Source organism: Poromitra crassiceps (assembly GCF_964638095.1).
Source record: "Poromitra crassiceps genome assembly, chromosome: 2".
NCBI lineage: Eukaryota > Metazoa > Chordata > Actinopteri > Beryciformes > Melamphaidae > Poromitra > Poromitra crassiceps.
The window spans coordinates 86,729,145-86,744,762 of record NC_139624.1 but is presented as its reverse complement, the minus strand read 5'-3'; the positions used below and the strand labels follow the sequence as shown (position 1 = coordinate 86,744,762).

Below are 15,618 nucleotides of genomic sequence, written 5' to 3'. Positions count from 1 at the left end.
CGACGAGTCATCTTCTTCCTCGTCGTTTCTTGCCTTTGCCGAAAAAGCTTAAAAGCGAGCTTTGTTTCATGTCTTCTTGATTTGGCGCTGCTGCTGCTGCTGCTGCTGCTGTGCGTGCATTTGTTTACTTTACGTGGATGACAGCTTAACTAGTTTCCCATGATGCTCCGGGGCACATAGGGCAGCGGACAGTTGGACACAGTGCATGACAGCGTTGACATGTGTTTTGCAGACAAAACAAAACACTTTTTTTACCCCATTTTTTTGGGTGCGCCAGTGGCCTGTCTGGGTGGCATTTGCACACCCTAGCGCACCCGTGGCTACGCGCATGGTCGGGAAGATAGAGCCCTAATTGATTGACATACTCTACTCCATAATACTATAATACTTTTTTATATCTTTTTATGCTCCAATATGCATCTGCCTGCTGACCTCTCTCTGCACTCTGCTTTTGAAATTGCACTTATGTCACGTAAACTATCAAATATAAAATTCTGTCCTGTCTTTTTTAATGGGATACATTGTGCATATTTAGTTGCCCCAAGTGGGATAAATTAACTTCTTTTGAGTGGAGGTGAACTGAATACAATTGAAGCAGGCAGGTTTAACATCGTAGTTAATGCTATTGTTCAAAGGTGAGAGAAGAGGCTATAGCTTTGATGACCACTCAGCTCCAACAGATGAGTAGAAAGAGTACATCCAGATTAATCCATAATTTTCAATTTAACCATGGCTGGTTCTTGGTTTAATATCTATCTTGCCTGATAGCATTCGTCTGCACACCACAGTATGCACTATACATGCAGTTAAGTGTTGTCTTGACTGAAGTTCAATCATGAAGATCCAGGTTATACCACCCCTACGTTATATATATCACCCCTATGCGTGCCCGCCCCCTTTTTATTCAGGGGGATAACTCATTCATTGCTAGGCACACCCCCCTTTCTCCATTTTCCCAATATCCAATCAGCTCAAGACATCTGTCTCTCCTCATCTGCTGAGCCAATCACCTAAGCGGTGGGTGTAGTATATAGAGCCCAGGTTACCACGTCATCACTCTCTTCTGGGCTGTCCTCCTCAGTTGCTACTCACATCTGTGCTGTCATCTTCAGTGGCTGTCCATCATCACTGGAGCAGTTGTTTCGCCCCACCCACCTCCCCTGAACACCACCAACGTCATGACTCCTGAAGAATTCCCTACCCCATATGGGAGGATTCTCTTCCCCTATACTGCACCGACGCCCTCCTCTCTCATCGCAAGAGGAGCATCATCATATCATGGAGTCATGATACACCAAACCTAAATTGCCATTTGTTCAATAAAGCTTGCTTATTGAACCTTACTGGTCTCTCATGATTGAAGGCGATTTAAATTAACGCTAAATATGTATCACTTTGTTCGCATCCTCATACTGTAGATTGCAGCAAAATATTCTATCGTGGCCTAATTTTACAGATATGGTGTGAATTCCTACTCCAGGCCATGATGTCACAAGAAGTGCATATTGACGTGGAATCGGATGTGTGTGGGTTGCCTCCCTGCTTTAAATATAGTCAAGATGACAGGCATAGCATTTACCTTGATGTTTACTGCTTTGAACTACTTGGCATGGGCAATGCCGGAGCTGGGATTCACATAAGAAAGAGGCCTATTTGAACAAGCTCATCGGGGGAAAATAGCAGAATGACATAGCTGACATACATATGGGCTTTGAATGGTTCCTCCCCGAGCAAGTGATGAGCACGAGACACAGTAATTCACATGTTTCAAGTAAAACCCAGAAATGGGACCTTTTTGTCTTTGAACATCATCAGGAAACATGGTGTCTCTCTCTCTCTGTCTCCCCCCTCTGTCTCTTTCTCTTCCTCCCGCTCTTTCACACACAGTTACACACAGATACAAACCTTGAAAGACATTCACTTCAGTATCAATTTTTTTTGCAGCTTAAGCGATGTTTAAAAGGAAGTTTAGATGGGAGTGAAGACTTTTATGTATTTTATCAAAACACATTTATCAACTAACACTATACACCAAAACGACATCACTACAGTCTGACTGCAAACTTTTGGTTGGCACCTTTCAGACAAAGCTACTTTAAAACCGAAGTCTGGCTTCAAATCACTCTTTTGTTGCCAATATGAGCTATGTTTCATTATGCATATCACTGTAAAAGAAAACCGTGGAAATAGACCATTTGAAAAAGACCAAGATGAGGCACAATGTTTTTTCCTCACACACGTCTTAACAGCAATAACAATAACAGCTGGTATCTGGTAACAAGAAAAAAAAACACGCAGACGCCCAAATGTGTTTTGCTTTGCATCCATTTCTCTCTACATTACAGTACATTACAGCAGCTAATCCTCCAACACCTTCCAAAATGGAGCCTCAGCGACGGTCTTGCTCAGATATTATTATGAATAATTTATTGCACCCCTTTTCAAAGAGCCAAGCGGAAATCCAGACTATTTTTGGTATAACGGTAGCGCACATTACTTAGTTAAGTCTGCAGCTACACTGCAACGCTTTGTTTCTTGTGTGGATGGCTGGTGAACATGGTGTGTGGATGGCATTAGTCTAATCTGATGCCATTATAGTGTGATTGATTGGTATGTGGACCAATAGGCTTCTGTTCAGCATCCCTCTCTGTCCTCTGCACACAAACCTTATCTTCTGTTTGCTCAAATATATTACAAAGTCTGACTTCTCCATAGTAGGCTGTAAAGCTCGTGTACATGCAGGTATATACACACAGACACGTGTATTGTATATTGCACAAGGAAGAACGTACACTTTTGCACGTATTAGATTGCACCCATAGGGACAGACATGCAAATATACTCAGAATTGCACGACAAGTAACTATAACTAAGCAAGCAAATGTACAATACACAGTTATTGCCTCTTCCTCCCTTCTCTCAACTATCTCTCCTTTCCCTCCAACAATACACACACACACACACACACACACACAAGCAAGCATCCATGTGTGTGACTCTGTACACTGCTATCTCAGGTAGCACACTTGATCCTGACATTTGTTTAACATTCCTCATCCGCTCTCCCAGCGACATCGTGGAGTGCCGCATACCTCCTTCTCCCGTTGTTTAAACATGCTCTCTGCTTTTCCATCTTTTTATGAGAAATATGAAATGTGCCATGGAGACAAACATAGGAGCAGCGGAGAGGAGGACAAATAAGCCTGCAGGACAAGCCGCGGCGGGTGGAACATGTGTTACCCCCGAGGAGCTACTGGAGGAATACACATGCGTGACAGCACATAGGAATATCAGCGGCGTACCGCTCGGTGTGACCATGAGAGTGACTCGGAGATGCTACTGAACTTGGCTACTGTATGTTTGTGAGGATGAATGGATGCACGTCAGAACTCACTGGTGTGATAACCATTAGCAGTGGCCTTGTGACACGAGTCGCGAAAGCATGCTGTGCAGCACGTACTGCTTGAGATGTGTGAAGATGTGTCCATTACGCAGAATTCAAGTGAAGCAAAACAACAGGTGTCAAAAGTCAGACGTTCCTTCTCAGAGCAGGTACATATATAGCTATGTATATCTGTATAGAAAGTGACTGGTCATATCTTATGTAGACATTTTCTTCCTGTTTTCGGTCCAATATGATGTCAGGGTGGATATACCCTTGTTTGGATGAGTGTGGGATTAGATAGGGCTGACAGGTGGGTGACCAGGGTGGCTCACATGGGAGAGGCTGAACGGAGCTTCCTTCCAGTTCAGTAGAGAATAGGAGAGGTGTGATGATATTCCAGTTCAGTAGAGAATAGGAGAGGTGTGATGATATTCCAGTTCAGTAGAGAATAGGATAGGCATGATTATATTCCAGTTCAGTAGAGAATAGGATAGGCGTGATGATATTCCAGTTCAGTAGAGAATAGGAGAGGTGTGATGATATTCCAGTTCAGTAGAGAATAGGATAGGCATGATTATATTCCAGTTCAGTAGAGAATAGGATAGGCGTGATGATATTCCAGTTCAGTAGAGAATAGGATAGGCGTGATGATATTCCAGTTCAGTAGAGAATAGGATAGACGTGATTATATTCCAGTTCAGTAGAGAATAGGATAGACGTGATGATATTCCAGTTCAGTAGAGAATAGGATAGACGTGATTATATTACAGTTCAGTAGAGAATAGGATAGGCGTGATGATATTCCAGTTCAGTAGAGAATAGGATAGGCGTGATTATATTCCAGTTCAGTAGAGAATAGGATAGACGTGATGATATTCCAGTTCAGTAGAGAATAGGATAGACGTGATGATATTCCAGTTCAGTAGAGAATAGGATAGACGTGATTATATTACAGTTCAGTAGAGAATAGGATAGGCGTGATTATATTCCAGTTCAGTAGAGAATAGGATAGACGTGATGATATTCCAGTTCAGTAGAGAATAGGATAGACGTGATTATATTACAGTTCAGTAGAGAATAGGATAGGCGTGATGATATTCCAGTTCAGTAGAGAATAGGATAGGCGTGATGATATTCCAGTTCAGTAGAGAATAGGATAGGCGTGATGATATTCCAGTTCATTGGAGAATAGGAGAGGTGTGATGATATTCCAGTTCATTGGAGAATAGGAGAGGTGTGATGATATTCCAGTTCAGTAGAGAATAGGATAGACGTGATGATATTCCAGTTCATTGGAGAATAGGATAGATGTGATGATATTCCAGTTCAGTAGAGAATAGGAGAGGTGTGATGATATTCCAGTTCAGTAGAGAATAGGAGAGGTGTGATGATATTCCAGTTCAGTAGAGAATAGGAGAGGTGTGATGATATTCCAGTTCATTGGAGAATAGGAGAGGTGTGATGATATTCCAGTTAATTGGAGAATAGGATAGGCGTGATGATATTCCAGTTCAGTAGAGAATAGGATAGGTGTAATTATATTCCAGTTCAGTAGAGAATAGGATAGGCGTGATGATATTCCAGTTCAGTAGAGAATAGGATAGGCGTGATGATATTCCAGTTCAGTAGAAAATAGGATAGGCGTGATGATATTCCAGTTCATTGGAGAATAGGATAGGCGTGATGATATTCCAGTTCATTGGAGAATAGGATAGGCGTGATGATATTCCAGTTCATTGGAGAATAGGATAGGCGTGATGATATTCCAGTTCAGTAGAAAATAGGATAGGCGTGATGATATTCCAGTTCAGTAGAAAATAGGATAGGCGTGATGATATTCCAGTTCATTGGAGAATAGGATAGGCGTGATGATATTCCAGTTCAGTAGAAAATAGGATAGGCGTGATGATATTCCAGTTCAGTAGAAAATAGGATAGGCGTGATGATATTCCAGTTCAGTAGAAAATAGGAGAGGCGTGATGATATTCCAGTTCAGTAGAGAATAGGATAGGCGTGATGATATTCCAGTTCAGTAGAAAATAGGAGAGGTGTGATGATATTCCAGTTCAGTAGAAAATAGGATAGGCGTGATGATATTCCAGTTCAGTAGAAAATAGGATAGGCGTGATGATATTCCAGTTCAGTAGAAAATAGGAGAGGCGTGATGATATTCCAGTTCAGTAGAGAATAGGATAGACGTGATGATATTCCAGTTCAGTAGAAAATAGGATAGGCGTGATGATATTCCAGTTCAGTAGAAAATAGGATAGGCGTGATGATATTCCAGTTCAGTAGAAAATAGGATAGGCGTGATGATATTCCAGTTCAGTAGAAAATAGGATAGGCGTGATGATATTCCAGTTCAGTAGAAAATAGGATAGGCGTGATGATATTCCAGTTCAGTAGAAAATAGGATAGGCGTGATGATATTCCAGTTCAGTAGAAAATAGGATAGGCGTGATGATATTCCAGTTCAGTAGAGAATAGGATAGACGTGATGATATTCCAGTTCAGTAGAGAATAGGATAGACGTGATGATATTCCAGTTCAGTAGAGAATAGGAGAGGCGTGATGATATTCCAGTTCAGTAGAGAATAGGATAGGTGTGATGATATTCCAGTTCAGTAGAGAATAGGAGAGGTGTGATGATATTCCAGTTCAGTAGATAATAGGATAGGCGTGATGATATTCCAGTTCAGTAGAGAATAGGATAGGCGTGATGATATTCCAGTTCAGTAGAGAATAGGATAGGCGTGATGATATTCCAGTTCAGTAGAAAATAGGATAGGCGTGATGATATTCCAGTTCAGTAGAGAATAGGAGAGGTGTGATGATATTCCAGTTCAGTAGAGAATAGGATAGGCGTGATGATATTCCAGTTCAGTAGATAATAGGATAGGCGTGATGATATTCCAGTTCAGTAGAGAATAGGAGAGGTGTGATGATATTCCAGTTCAGTAGAGAATAGGAGAGGTGTGATGATATTCCAGTTCAGTAGAGAATAGGATAGGCGTGATGATATTCCAGTTCAGTAGAGAATAGGATAGGCGTGATGATATTCCAGTTCAGTAGAGAATAGGATAGGCGTGATGATATTCCAGTTCAGTAGAGAATAGGATAGGCGTGATGATATTCCAGTTCAGTAGAGAATAGGATAGGCGTGATGATATTCCAGTTCAGTAGAAAATAGGAGAGGTGTGATGATATTCCAGTTCAGTAGAGAATAGGATAGACGTGATGATATTCCAGTTCAGTAGAGAATAGGAGAGGTGTGATGATATTCCAGTTCAGTAGAGAATAGGATAGGCGTGATGATATTCCAGTTCAGTAGAGAATAGGATAGCCATGATGATATTCCAGTTCAGTAGAGAATAGGAGAGACGTGATGATATTACAGTTCAGTAGGGAATAGGAGAGGCATGATTATATGGTTGACTTAATGTGGGGACTGATTTTCTGTGGATTAGCTGCAGGGCTCCTCTTCATTTATTTTCAGGAATATAGCCAGGCAAGTCCAGTGATTTGGACTTGAGCACTGATGACTTGGAATTGGACTCGAGCATTCATGCATTTGGACTCAGAATTTGGAGACGGGTCAAGTCAAGTTTATTTGTATAGCCCTAATTCACAAAGATGTCTCAGAGGGCTTCACAGAGAATATATCTGCTGACACAACAATAACAATTACAGTAGTAATCACATGACTGAACAATCATATGATACGTAATGGGAGTACAAAAAAACTTTAATTGGCAATTCTTTTTTTAAAATTTGTTGTCTGTGCAGCCCACCACAACAGCTTTTAGCTATGTTTAATTCAAGGAACATTTTTCTTACTTTCCCCCGTGATGGGCGTGGCCTATTTCATGCAGTGTCTCTATTGGGGCCTCGGGACTCGACTGGGACTGGAGATATAGTGACTTGACTGCAACACTGCTCCAGTGATAGTCGTCACAGAAGGCCCTCGTCATGCATTATCCATCCTGCATTAGTGCTACATCAAGCACTGCAGCCCATTCCTTCCATTTGAACTGTTGCAAGACAAGATCTGTCTCTCAAACAACAGGCTGTCAGGCGCTCCTTGTGCCTCCTGGCAGTTGAAATGAAGGCAGTTGAAGGATGCTTCTGTGCAGCAAGCATTTGCTATTGTGCAGGAACCGTGAAGTGAAAAGTGTCACTTCTAGGATGGCTAAATGTGTAGATTGAGAAGGAAGCTGCAAAGTTTACTGAGGTCTTTAAGGGATCTTGCTATGCTATTTATGAAAAAGCAGCATTAACTTAATCATAAGACCTTTGAACGTGATATAGTTCATAGTATAAAATAGCGTGCAGGGTACCGAAAATGTGTTTTGGAGTAGCATATATAATAGGTCAAGTGTTTATGAATTTTTAAGATCCTTAAAAAAAAGTTGTTGAGTGAGTTTGAGTGTGTTCTGCAGCAGATCCCATCTCGTTGGCGGGATGCTTGGTGTTTGAATGTGGGGTGGCATGGACCTAGGCTGGACAGGGAGCTGGGTTTTGTTCTCCCCTTCACATTGCCAACTCCAGCTGTCACACAGAGGGACAATAGAGGAGAGGAGGGGGTGCTCTCTGAATGGAAAAAATAAACTGGAGAGCCCCCGTCGCCCCCTCCTTCCCCAAGACTCGTCATCTGCATTTGACAGGACCCCCGTTCTCCTCTCTTCACCGCCCCCTTTCTCTTTCTTTCTCCCTTTCTCTCCCTGTGCTCTCCATAATCCCCCCTTTCCCTCTCTCTCCCTGCTAAGTGCAGCTGTTGCTCTCCATAGGATCATTTTTTCAGACTGATTGCTAATTAGGATACCATTTTAGTGGATTTTATCTTTAACAAAATTTAACTTACAATTTCCCCCGTTTTTTCTTTGAATTCAGCAGAGCTTAGGGAGGAGGAGAGAATTACATACAATTTACTTGAGACTGAGTATTGTTAGACTAGACCAAATCTCCTATACACCATTCATATAGTTTACAACTACTGTAGCTACTGTGTGGTAGCCTCTTATAACAATGCTCATTTCAGCTTTGAATGCAAAAGCCTAACTTTGAAGAATAGACGCCGTTATTCTGCTCACATAACTGAATCCATGGGAGAGGGAGCAGAGGAAAGGGAGAGCCTGAGAAAACAGCAATTCACACAGCAAACACAGAGACCCCTAGTAGCTCAACAAATGAGTGACTAGCCCTATGGCCATTCATATCGCCCCTCAGCCCGCAAGCCTATTAGCCAGGCATCGCTCCTTGAACATTCACTGTCGACAACATGTGGAGGCATCGCTATAGCAACCAGTGGATATGACATGTGCAACGGACGGGGACTCCTGAGCTGCTGAATATAAGGAGGGGCTCAGCCTGAAACTAAATGATCGCAAAAAACCCAACCCCGCCACCTCCCCGTTTCTTTTCATCGGCACAGAGGCGCTGAAAGGACTCACTAGTGGGGCTTCTGCACATTCTTCCGAGGCTCGGAAAATCAGGCGGGCATATCCCACATTCTTCTCCTTTTTTTATTCTCTCTGACTCTCCCCTTTTTTCTTTTTCTTCATCTTCGTGTTGAAGCCGCGGTCTTTTGTTGGCGCTGGGAGGGGGACGCATGGGACCCTTGCAGGGGAACTTTTTTGGAGGAGCAGACAGAGTGGGCGGCCGGGGACGCACAAACGCTTCTTGGAGCTGCTGCTGGCTGGCTGGCGGGTGTCACTGGTTAACCATGCTCTCTGGAATACAAGACATGTCCTCCATTTACGGCAAAATATGTGGTCTGCGTTGCGGTGAGGATTTGGGTAATTATCTCCATGCACGTGTGTCGTGTTTTGTGCACATATTCAATATACAAGTTGTAATGCGACAAATGCGTAAAAGGCGCCTTAATTAAAGGACCAGCCCTGAAAACTTGTGAACAATCCTAGATCACGTCGAAAGCAGGCTTTGTGTCCATTGTGAGTGAAGATTTGTAAATGTTGTTGCTTTGCAGGATGTATTACAGGCGGGTGCTGAAGCATCCTTTGGTTACTGTTAGTGTCATCATTTCTGTGATACTAACTGAAACAACGCTTGATTCTCCAAAAGCTATAGGCTGTAATTTGGGCAAGCATTGAAACAAAAAATAAAGGTAATCTAAAGGTAAACTAATTGGAGAATTCATATTGAAACTTGTGCTTTTGCCCGGTTGTTTGCGGTCAGCACATCTGGCTGCAGGGACAAAGTTTTCTTTCAGGGTTCAGTCCCCCTGGTACTGGCTGAGAGTCAGACCTGCTCTAATTGATCAACCGTGTGATTGAATGGTAAATCCGGGCTGTTTTCCCAATTTGCATTAATACTGTATGTGTACTATTTTGTTGAATGCATTCTGCAATTCTAAATGAAATGCATGGTCTATGTGCATCTGAACTCAAAATTATTCTATTCTATTCTATTCTATTCTATTCTATTCTATTCTATTCTATTCTGGTTTCTATTTCCCAAGAGTAAGACTGCCTGAAGAAAATATTATTTTTATTTTACAGTTTTTATGGTGTTATGGCATATAACCATATGCCATAATCACCATTACAGTGCCATATGGATTTTCTTCTCAAATTAATGATCATAATCTTAAATTTTTCTTATTATAATTTACTAGGCCTAGTATACAAATAGAATTAGAAAAATAACAAATGTCCCTCATTTTTTTAAATATGTATACAACATGCCTACTTGCCTGTATTTAATATGCCTGACATTTCCCTATGTAAAATAAGATGCAACAAAACATTTTATAGGATGTCTGTATTTTCATGTGATTGTTTTTAATAGTAGTAGTATAATAGTAGGTATCAATCCCATTTTATTTCATTTGAACTGTGATCATTTGAAACCTCTGAAATCTGCAGTAGGATACTTACCTGTAGCCTAATTTTATTTATTTATTTATTTATTCATTCATTCATTCATTTATTTTTAACCCAGATTTGGGGCTGGTGAGGTTTGGCATTTGTGTGTTTGGGAGGATTTTCGCTTGTACTTCTTAAAGGTATTGTGAAGTGAGAGAATGGAGAGTCAGCCGCCCCAGTGGCACCTCTCTGCCTGACCTTTCCTCTATCATTTGAATAATCCAGAGCACCGAAATCCATCTGCCCCTTGTCTCCGCTCAGATTGGCTAATCCACCAGACAGCGGCAAAATGAATAGAAGAGAGATTCAGAGGGGGAAAGTCTGTTAGAGGCAGAGAGTAATAACTTCACTGAGTTAGGATCCTCAGCAGTGACACACACAGGATGTGAGAATAGTAGTCATTATTTTAAAGGTCTAATAAAAATGGATTGATCCTAATTTAAAATTTGACTTTTGTGGTAAAATTATGACAGAAAAAAAATCTTTATTTCATGCCAACTGAGATGTCGATCACCTAATATAAACATAGCCTACTATACTGCACTGAAAATTTCTGCTATGACATTTTCACATCAGGCGAAAATCACATTTTAAGGGGGATAAATATTTTCGGAAATTCTGATTATGATCATAATTAGATGTATTGATTTATTGGACATTTATTTTAATTTATTGATATTATTTACAACTACTGATCAAAATCTGAAATAGATTCACTTTCTCTGCAGGTGGTTTTTGAATGCTTGAAATGTAATTTTATTTTTTGGGTGAGTCTGGTTGTGTTGTTTCGTATGAGTTAGAAATCCCAATTAGAGTCCAATTATATTCTAAAACAAACAAACGTACAAACACTCTTAACGCATTTAAAGATAGCTCTCAATCTCTTTCATCTCCTCTTTTCCCCTTTCTCTCTCGGGTTTCTCTCTCCTAACATAACACGAGAACCTCCTCGAATGCTCGTTTTAAGCTAGCAATGTTATATTTCAAGCCTATTTGTTCCCAAATATTTTTTACCACTATTAATCTCAAGGTGTTTTTACCTGATTCATATTTTTGAGGCCAGTCATACATTGCTGAGGGATCTGTTTTTTTCATTTTTTATTTTATTGTAAGTCTTTATTTTCTTTCGCAATAGGGAGGGGGAAATCAGTGCTGGAAATGGATTGAAGCAGGTTTGAACCTATAGGCCCATAGGGGGCACTTCGGTTTCAGAGGCAATGGACTTGAGCCATGGCACTGGTCTTACAGTATTACAGTAAATATGTTCAATATTTAGTGCAACTGCTTATCTAATGGGGCTTTCTCAGGTTCTGTGAATGTGTCAGAGAGGATAACGCAGGCCGAGAACATTTGCATTCTCAACATGCATGTACAAACCCAAGCACTCTAGCAACTATGTACTTAATATTGTGTTCATTTTTAAATGTCAGCCCTATATGCAGTCATTTGATCACTGGACAACCCAGAAGAATTGAATCGAGGCTATTTCTCCCCTCTGCACTCGTATATGAGACTCTTCAAAGCTCTCAGTTGTTGTCCAACCTCTTAATGGTTGATTGAAACTGCATGCTCGAGCCGCAGCAATCGCAATCAACAGACACTGTCATCAGGGCCAACATAGTAATCAAAAAGACCAGGGCATCCACACAACCACTAAAACATTGGCAATTATTAGCCACAAGGTTAAACTGCATTGTTACTGGTTTGAGGTGAAGTGTGGTGTTTTGATAGAAAAAAAAAGCGGGATAACAAGATGCAGCTATCCTTCAGCTGACCCATCAGAGCCTGAGGCTAAATGTCAAACCTCTGCTATGTTTCTCATGATGTACATTTGATTCAGTTTGCCCATCAATCTTTCAATATTGCACACAGGGAATTACAGCCCGGCTGATGTATTATTGATATTGATACTGGCCTTTTCCACATAGATAGATATTGGCATGTATTCAACTCATAATGCAATCATACAATTAGTACAGTTGCATGACAACTGATAGTTAATGTTGAAGACAGCTAGACAACAGAGAACTATGCTACACAGAAACACAGTATAGTGTTTTTGCATCAATGAGAGAGTGCAGTAAGGATGATTTATGTCAAGTAAATTGTAGCTGTCAAATAGCATTCAGTGTGTTTTTTTTCTTTTGTCACCATTTTAGCGGGAAATGAGAGACCTACTTTGCAGGATGTCGACAGTATATTTTATGCAGCCAGAAAAGCACATCTTTAACAGTACATTTTAGATATCATTATCCTCTCCAATTATCGCTCCCAATTATGGCTGTTATGCTCTCAAAGGTTCTGTATCAGTGGGGCCCCACAGGCAAAGGTTCTGTATCTGTGGGGCCCCACAGGGAAAGGTTCTGTATCAGTGGGGCCCCACAGGGAAAGGTTCTGTATCAGTGGGGCCCCACAGGGATTTGCTCATTACAGTAAATGGCCGTGAGTGGACCAATTATCAGCCCAGAGTCCAGTTATTTAACCTACAGTCTTTTGCTTCTTATACTGAAAGCACTTTCTTCGATGATACTCGAGCACAGCAGAAACGAGTCTAGTAGTCTTTCCCACATACTGTACACACAGAAAGTGTGTGAGTCAACCCCATACCTATCTGCTGGAATCACCAGCAATGCAGCGGGGGACTGACGATCTGAAAAGGCCTTTTCTATTCAACTGGTTGGTGGGTGGGTGTGAAGGTCCAGCCGGGGGCCGCCTGTGCCTCTCCAGTCCTGGTAGCCATTAGCTGGGTGGCTTGGGCCAGGGCCTAATCCAGCCAAACTCAGGAGCAGAGGAGCTAATTAATCAGAAGCTTTTAGTGTCCCAGTCTCCTGTAGCTGCACAGTGCCAGCCCGCCCCATGCCAGCACTAAATGGGGCTGTAAATATCTATAGTGGGACACTGTGGAGACAGCACTGGACAGGGGCTGGTAATAGGGGTTGACTGAGTCTGAATGAACATGATAAAACCAGTGTTAGTGTTGGCTAATGAGCGGGGCTGGTCAGGCAGGGGTGTGGTGGGTGGGTAGGAAGAGTAGGAGAGCCACATGTGAGATGTAGGGCTGGACGATATCGACAAAATCAAATATCACAATCATTTTGACCAAATACCTCCATATCGATCTTGCAACAATATTGGGTTACTATTGATGCTTTCACAAAACATTTACACAATGAGATTTTTTAATAAATAATCATCAGTAATGTGGATATAATGACTATATCCATCCATCATCTATAATGAAAGCGGATCAAGGCAAATAATAGAACAGCTAGAACAGTCTAACTGTGGAGGGGTGCCATGTTGGGTTCAGAAAATTACATCACTTTACTGTAATGCAGCCTTTAAAACTAGGAAAACACTTATGCCATATCACCATATTACGATATCCAAAATCTAAGACAATATCTAGTCTCATATCACGATATCAATATAATATCCATATATTGCCCAGCCCTATGATGCACTACCGAGACGACGTGGTGGTTGCTGTAAATCAAGACGACTAACTCTAGAGCTGCAACTGTTAGTCGATTAGTCGATCGGCAGAAAATTAATCGCCAACAATTTTTTATAATCGATTATTCGCTGAGACTAATTTTTAAGAAAAGATATTCTCTGGTTCCAGCTTATTAAATGTTAATATTTTCTAGTTTCTTTAGTCTTCTATGACAGTAAACTGATTATCTTTGGGTTGTGGAACTGTTGGTCATGACAAAGGAAGACGTGAGGAATCTGAGGATGTCATCTTGGGCTTTGGCGAAAAAGTGATTGACATTTTTCACCATTTTGTGATTCTTTTTTTACCAAATGACTAATCGATTAGTCGAGGAAAATAGTCGACAGATTAATCGATAATGAAAATAATTGTTAGTTGCAGCCCTAATCAATCAGAAAAAGAAAGTGTGTAGACGGTTTTAACTTGACAACATAAACATTCTAAATTGCCCCAATGCCCCAAGCTGACAGGAAATAAGCGAGGTTTCAAACTGTTCCCTAGCAACACTATTCTGTGAAAACCGTCTACTGTATACCATCCTCTAGTTTTCTGACAGTGTGTTTTCTCTGTGTTTTTCAATATGTGTTCTCTGTTTTTCACATGTGTCCTCCAGAGGGGCAGCCTGACCCAGATCCCGGTGGTGAAGGCGACCCGGGTGGAGTCGGGTCAGTTGGTGCTGCTGTCTGTGCTCTGCATGCTGTTAATCCTGGCTGCTCTGGCCGTGTCCACCGCCTTCTTCTGCCTCCGCCAGCGCTCACACCTCCGCCTGAAGGACAAGCTGGCCAGCCTGGGCACTGACACCAGCACTGATGCCACCGCAACCTATCAGGTTAGAGCAAGCCCCCCTCGCCGGGAGCCAATCAGCGGCCGGCCAACACTTAGCCCGCGCTCTGTCATTGGCGGAGCGTGCACAGACTGCACACTATAGAGAGCCAAAGTCACGCCCACTTCCAGGTTAGGCCTATGAACCAAGGGATTTCATCTGCTGTTCTTTTTTCCATAGACATTTCCTAAAATGCTTATAAAAATAATTGTACCAAGTGATTCAGCTATAGTTAGAAGCAGCTGAGACCATATAATATTTCACTTGGACCACAAAAAAAATGGGTTTAGTTTTGGGCTGAGTGAAATGTTGCTGTTGTTGAATGCTTTGAATGCTTTTTCTAAGCATTTTACAAAATGTCTATGGAAAAAAGAATGGCAGATTAAATCCCTTGGTTTAAATTAGCCTGGGTAAACCCAGCCTTCAACATGACGTCACAGCATAGGTTCCTTCGTGACTGATAGCACATAGAGGTCACGTGGAGGCTGGGTTTACCCAGGCTAGGTTTATATGCCTAAACCGGAAGAGACTGAGTATGGCTCTCTATTTCGACAAGACTGCTGTTCTGATGAGGCTTACGTCTAGTGTTGGTTTGTGTGTGTGTGTGTGTGTGTGTGTGTGTGTGTGTGTGTGTGTGTGTGTGTGCGCGTGTGCGTGTGCGTGCAGGCGTGCGTGTGTGTTTCTCTCTCTATTTGCTCTTTTGAGGTTTTTGCACATTGTGATTCAGTTGATAGATTATTTAAAATCATCCTGTATAATTCAGTCATTTGACTTCCAATATCACCCTCTTCATGTTTACTTCAATATTTTAATCCTCCCCATTTCTCTCTGATTACTGCTCGAGATATTCACTGTGTCCAATTCTCACCCTAGCCTGAGTGGTGTGTGTGTGTGTGTGTGTGTGTGTGTGTGTGTGTGTGTGTGTGTGTGTGTGTGTGTGTGAATTTTGAGTATTATATGTTTGAGAGTGTGAGTGTGTGTGTGCGTGTGTGTGTGTAATTGAACACTACTCTATGTGTATGAGTGTGCA

At 41.6% G+C, this 15,618-nt stretch overlaps 1 protein-coding gene across 1 annotated transcript in view; it reads left to right on the top strand.

Annotated features, from left to right (window-relative positions):
• The window catches only part of ptprn2 (protein tyrosine phosphatase receptor type N2), a gene marked incomplete at its 5' end in the record, with an annotated part of 195,651 nt that overhangs the window by 148,994 nt on the left and 31,039 nt on the right, over positions 1 to 15,618 (top strand). Inside the window, one exon of the mRNA XM_083654591.1 lies at positions 14,379 to 14,594. Coding sequence (XP_083510717.1) covers positions 14,379 to 14,594 — 216 coding nt within the window. The remainder of the gene's footprint in view (positions 1 to 14,378; positions 14,595 to 15,618) is intronic.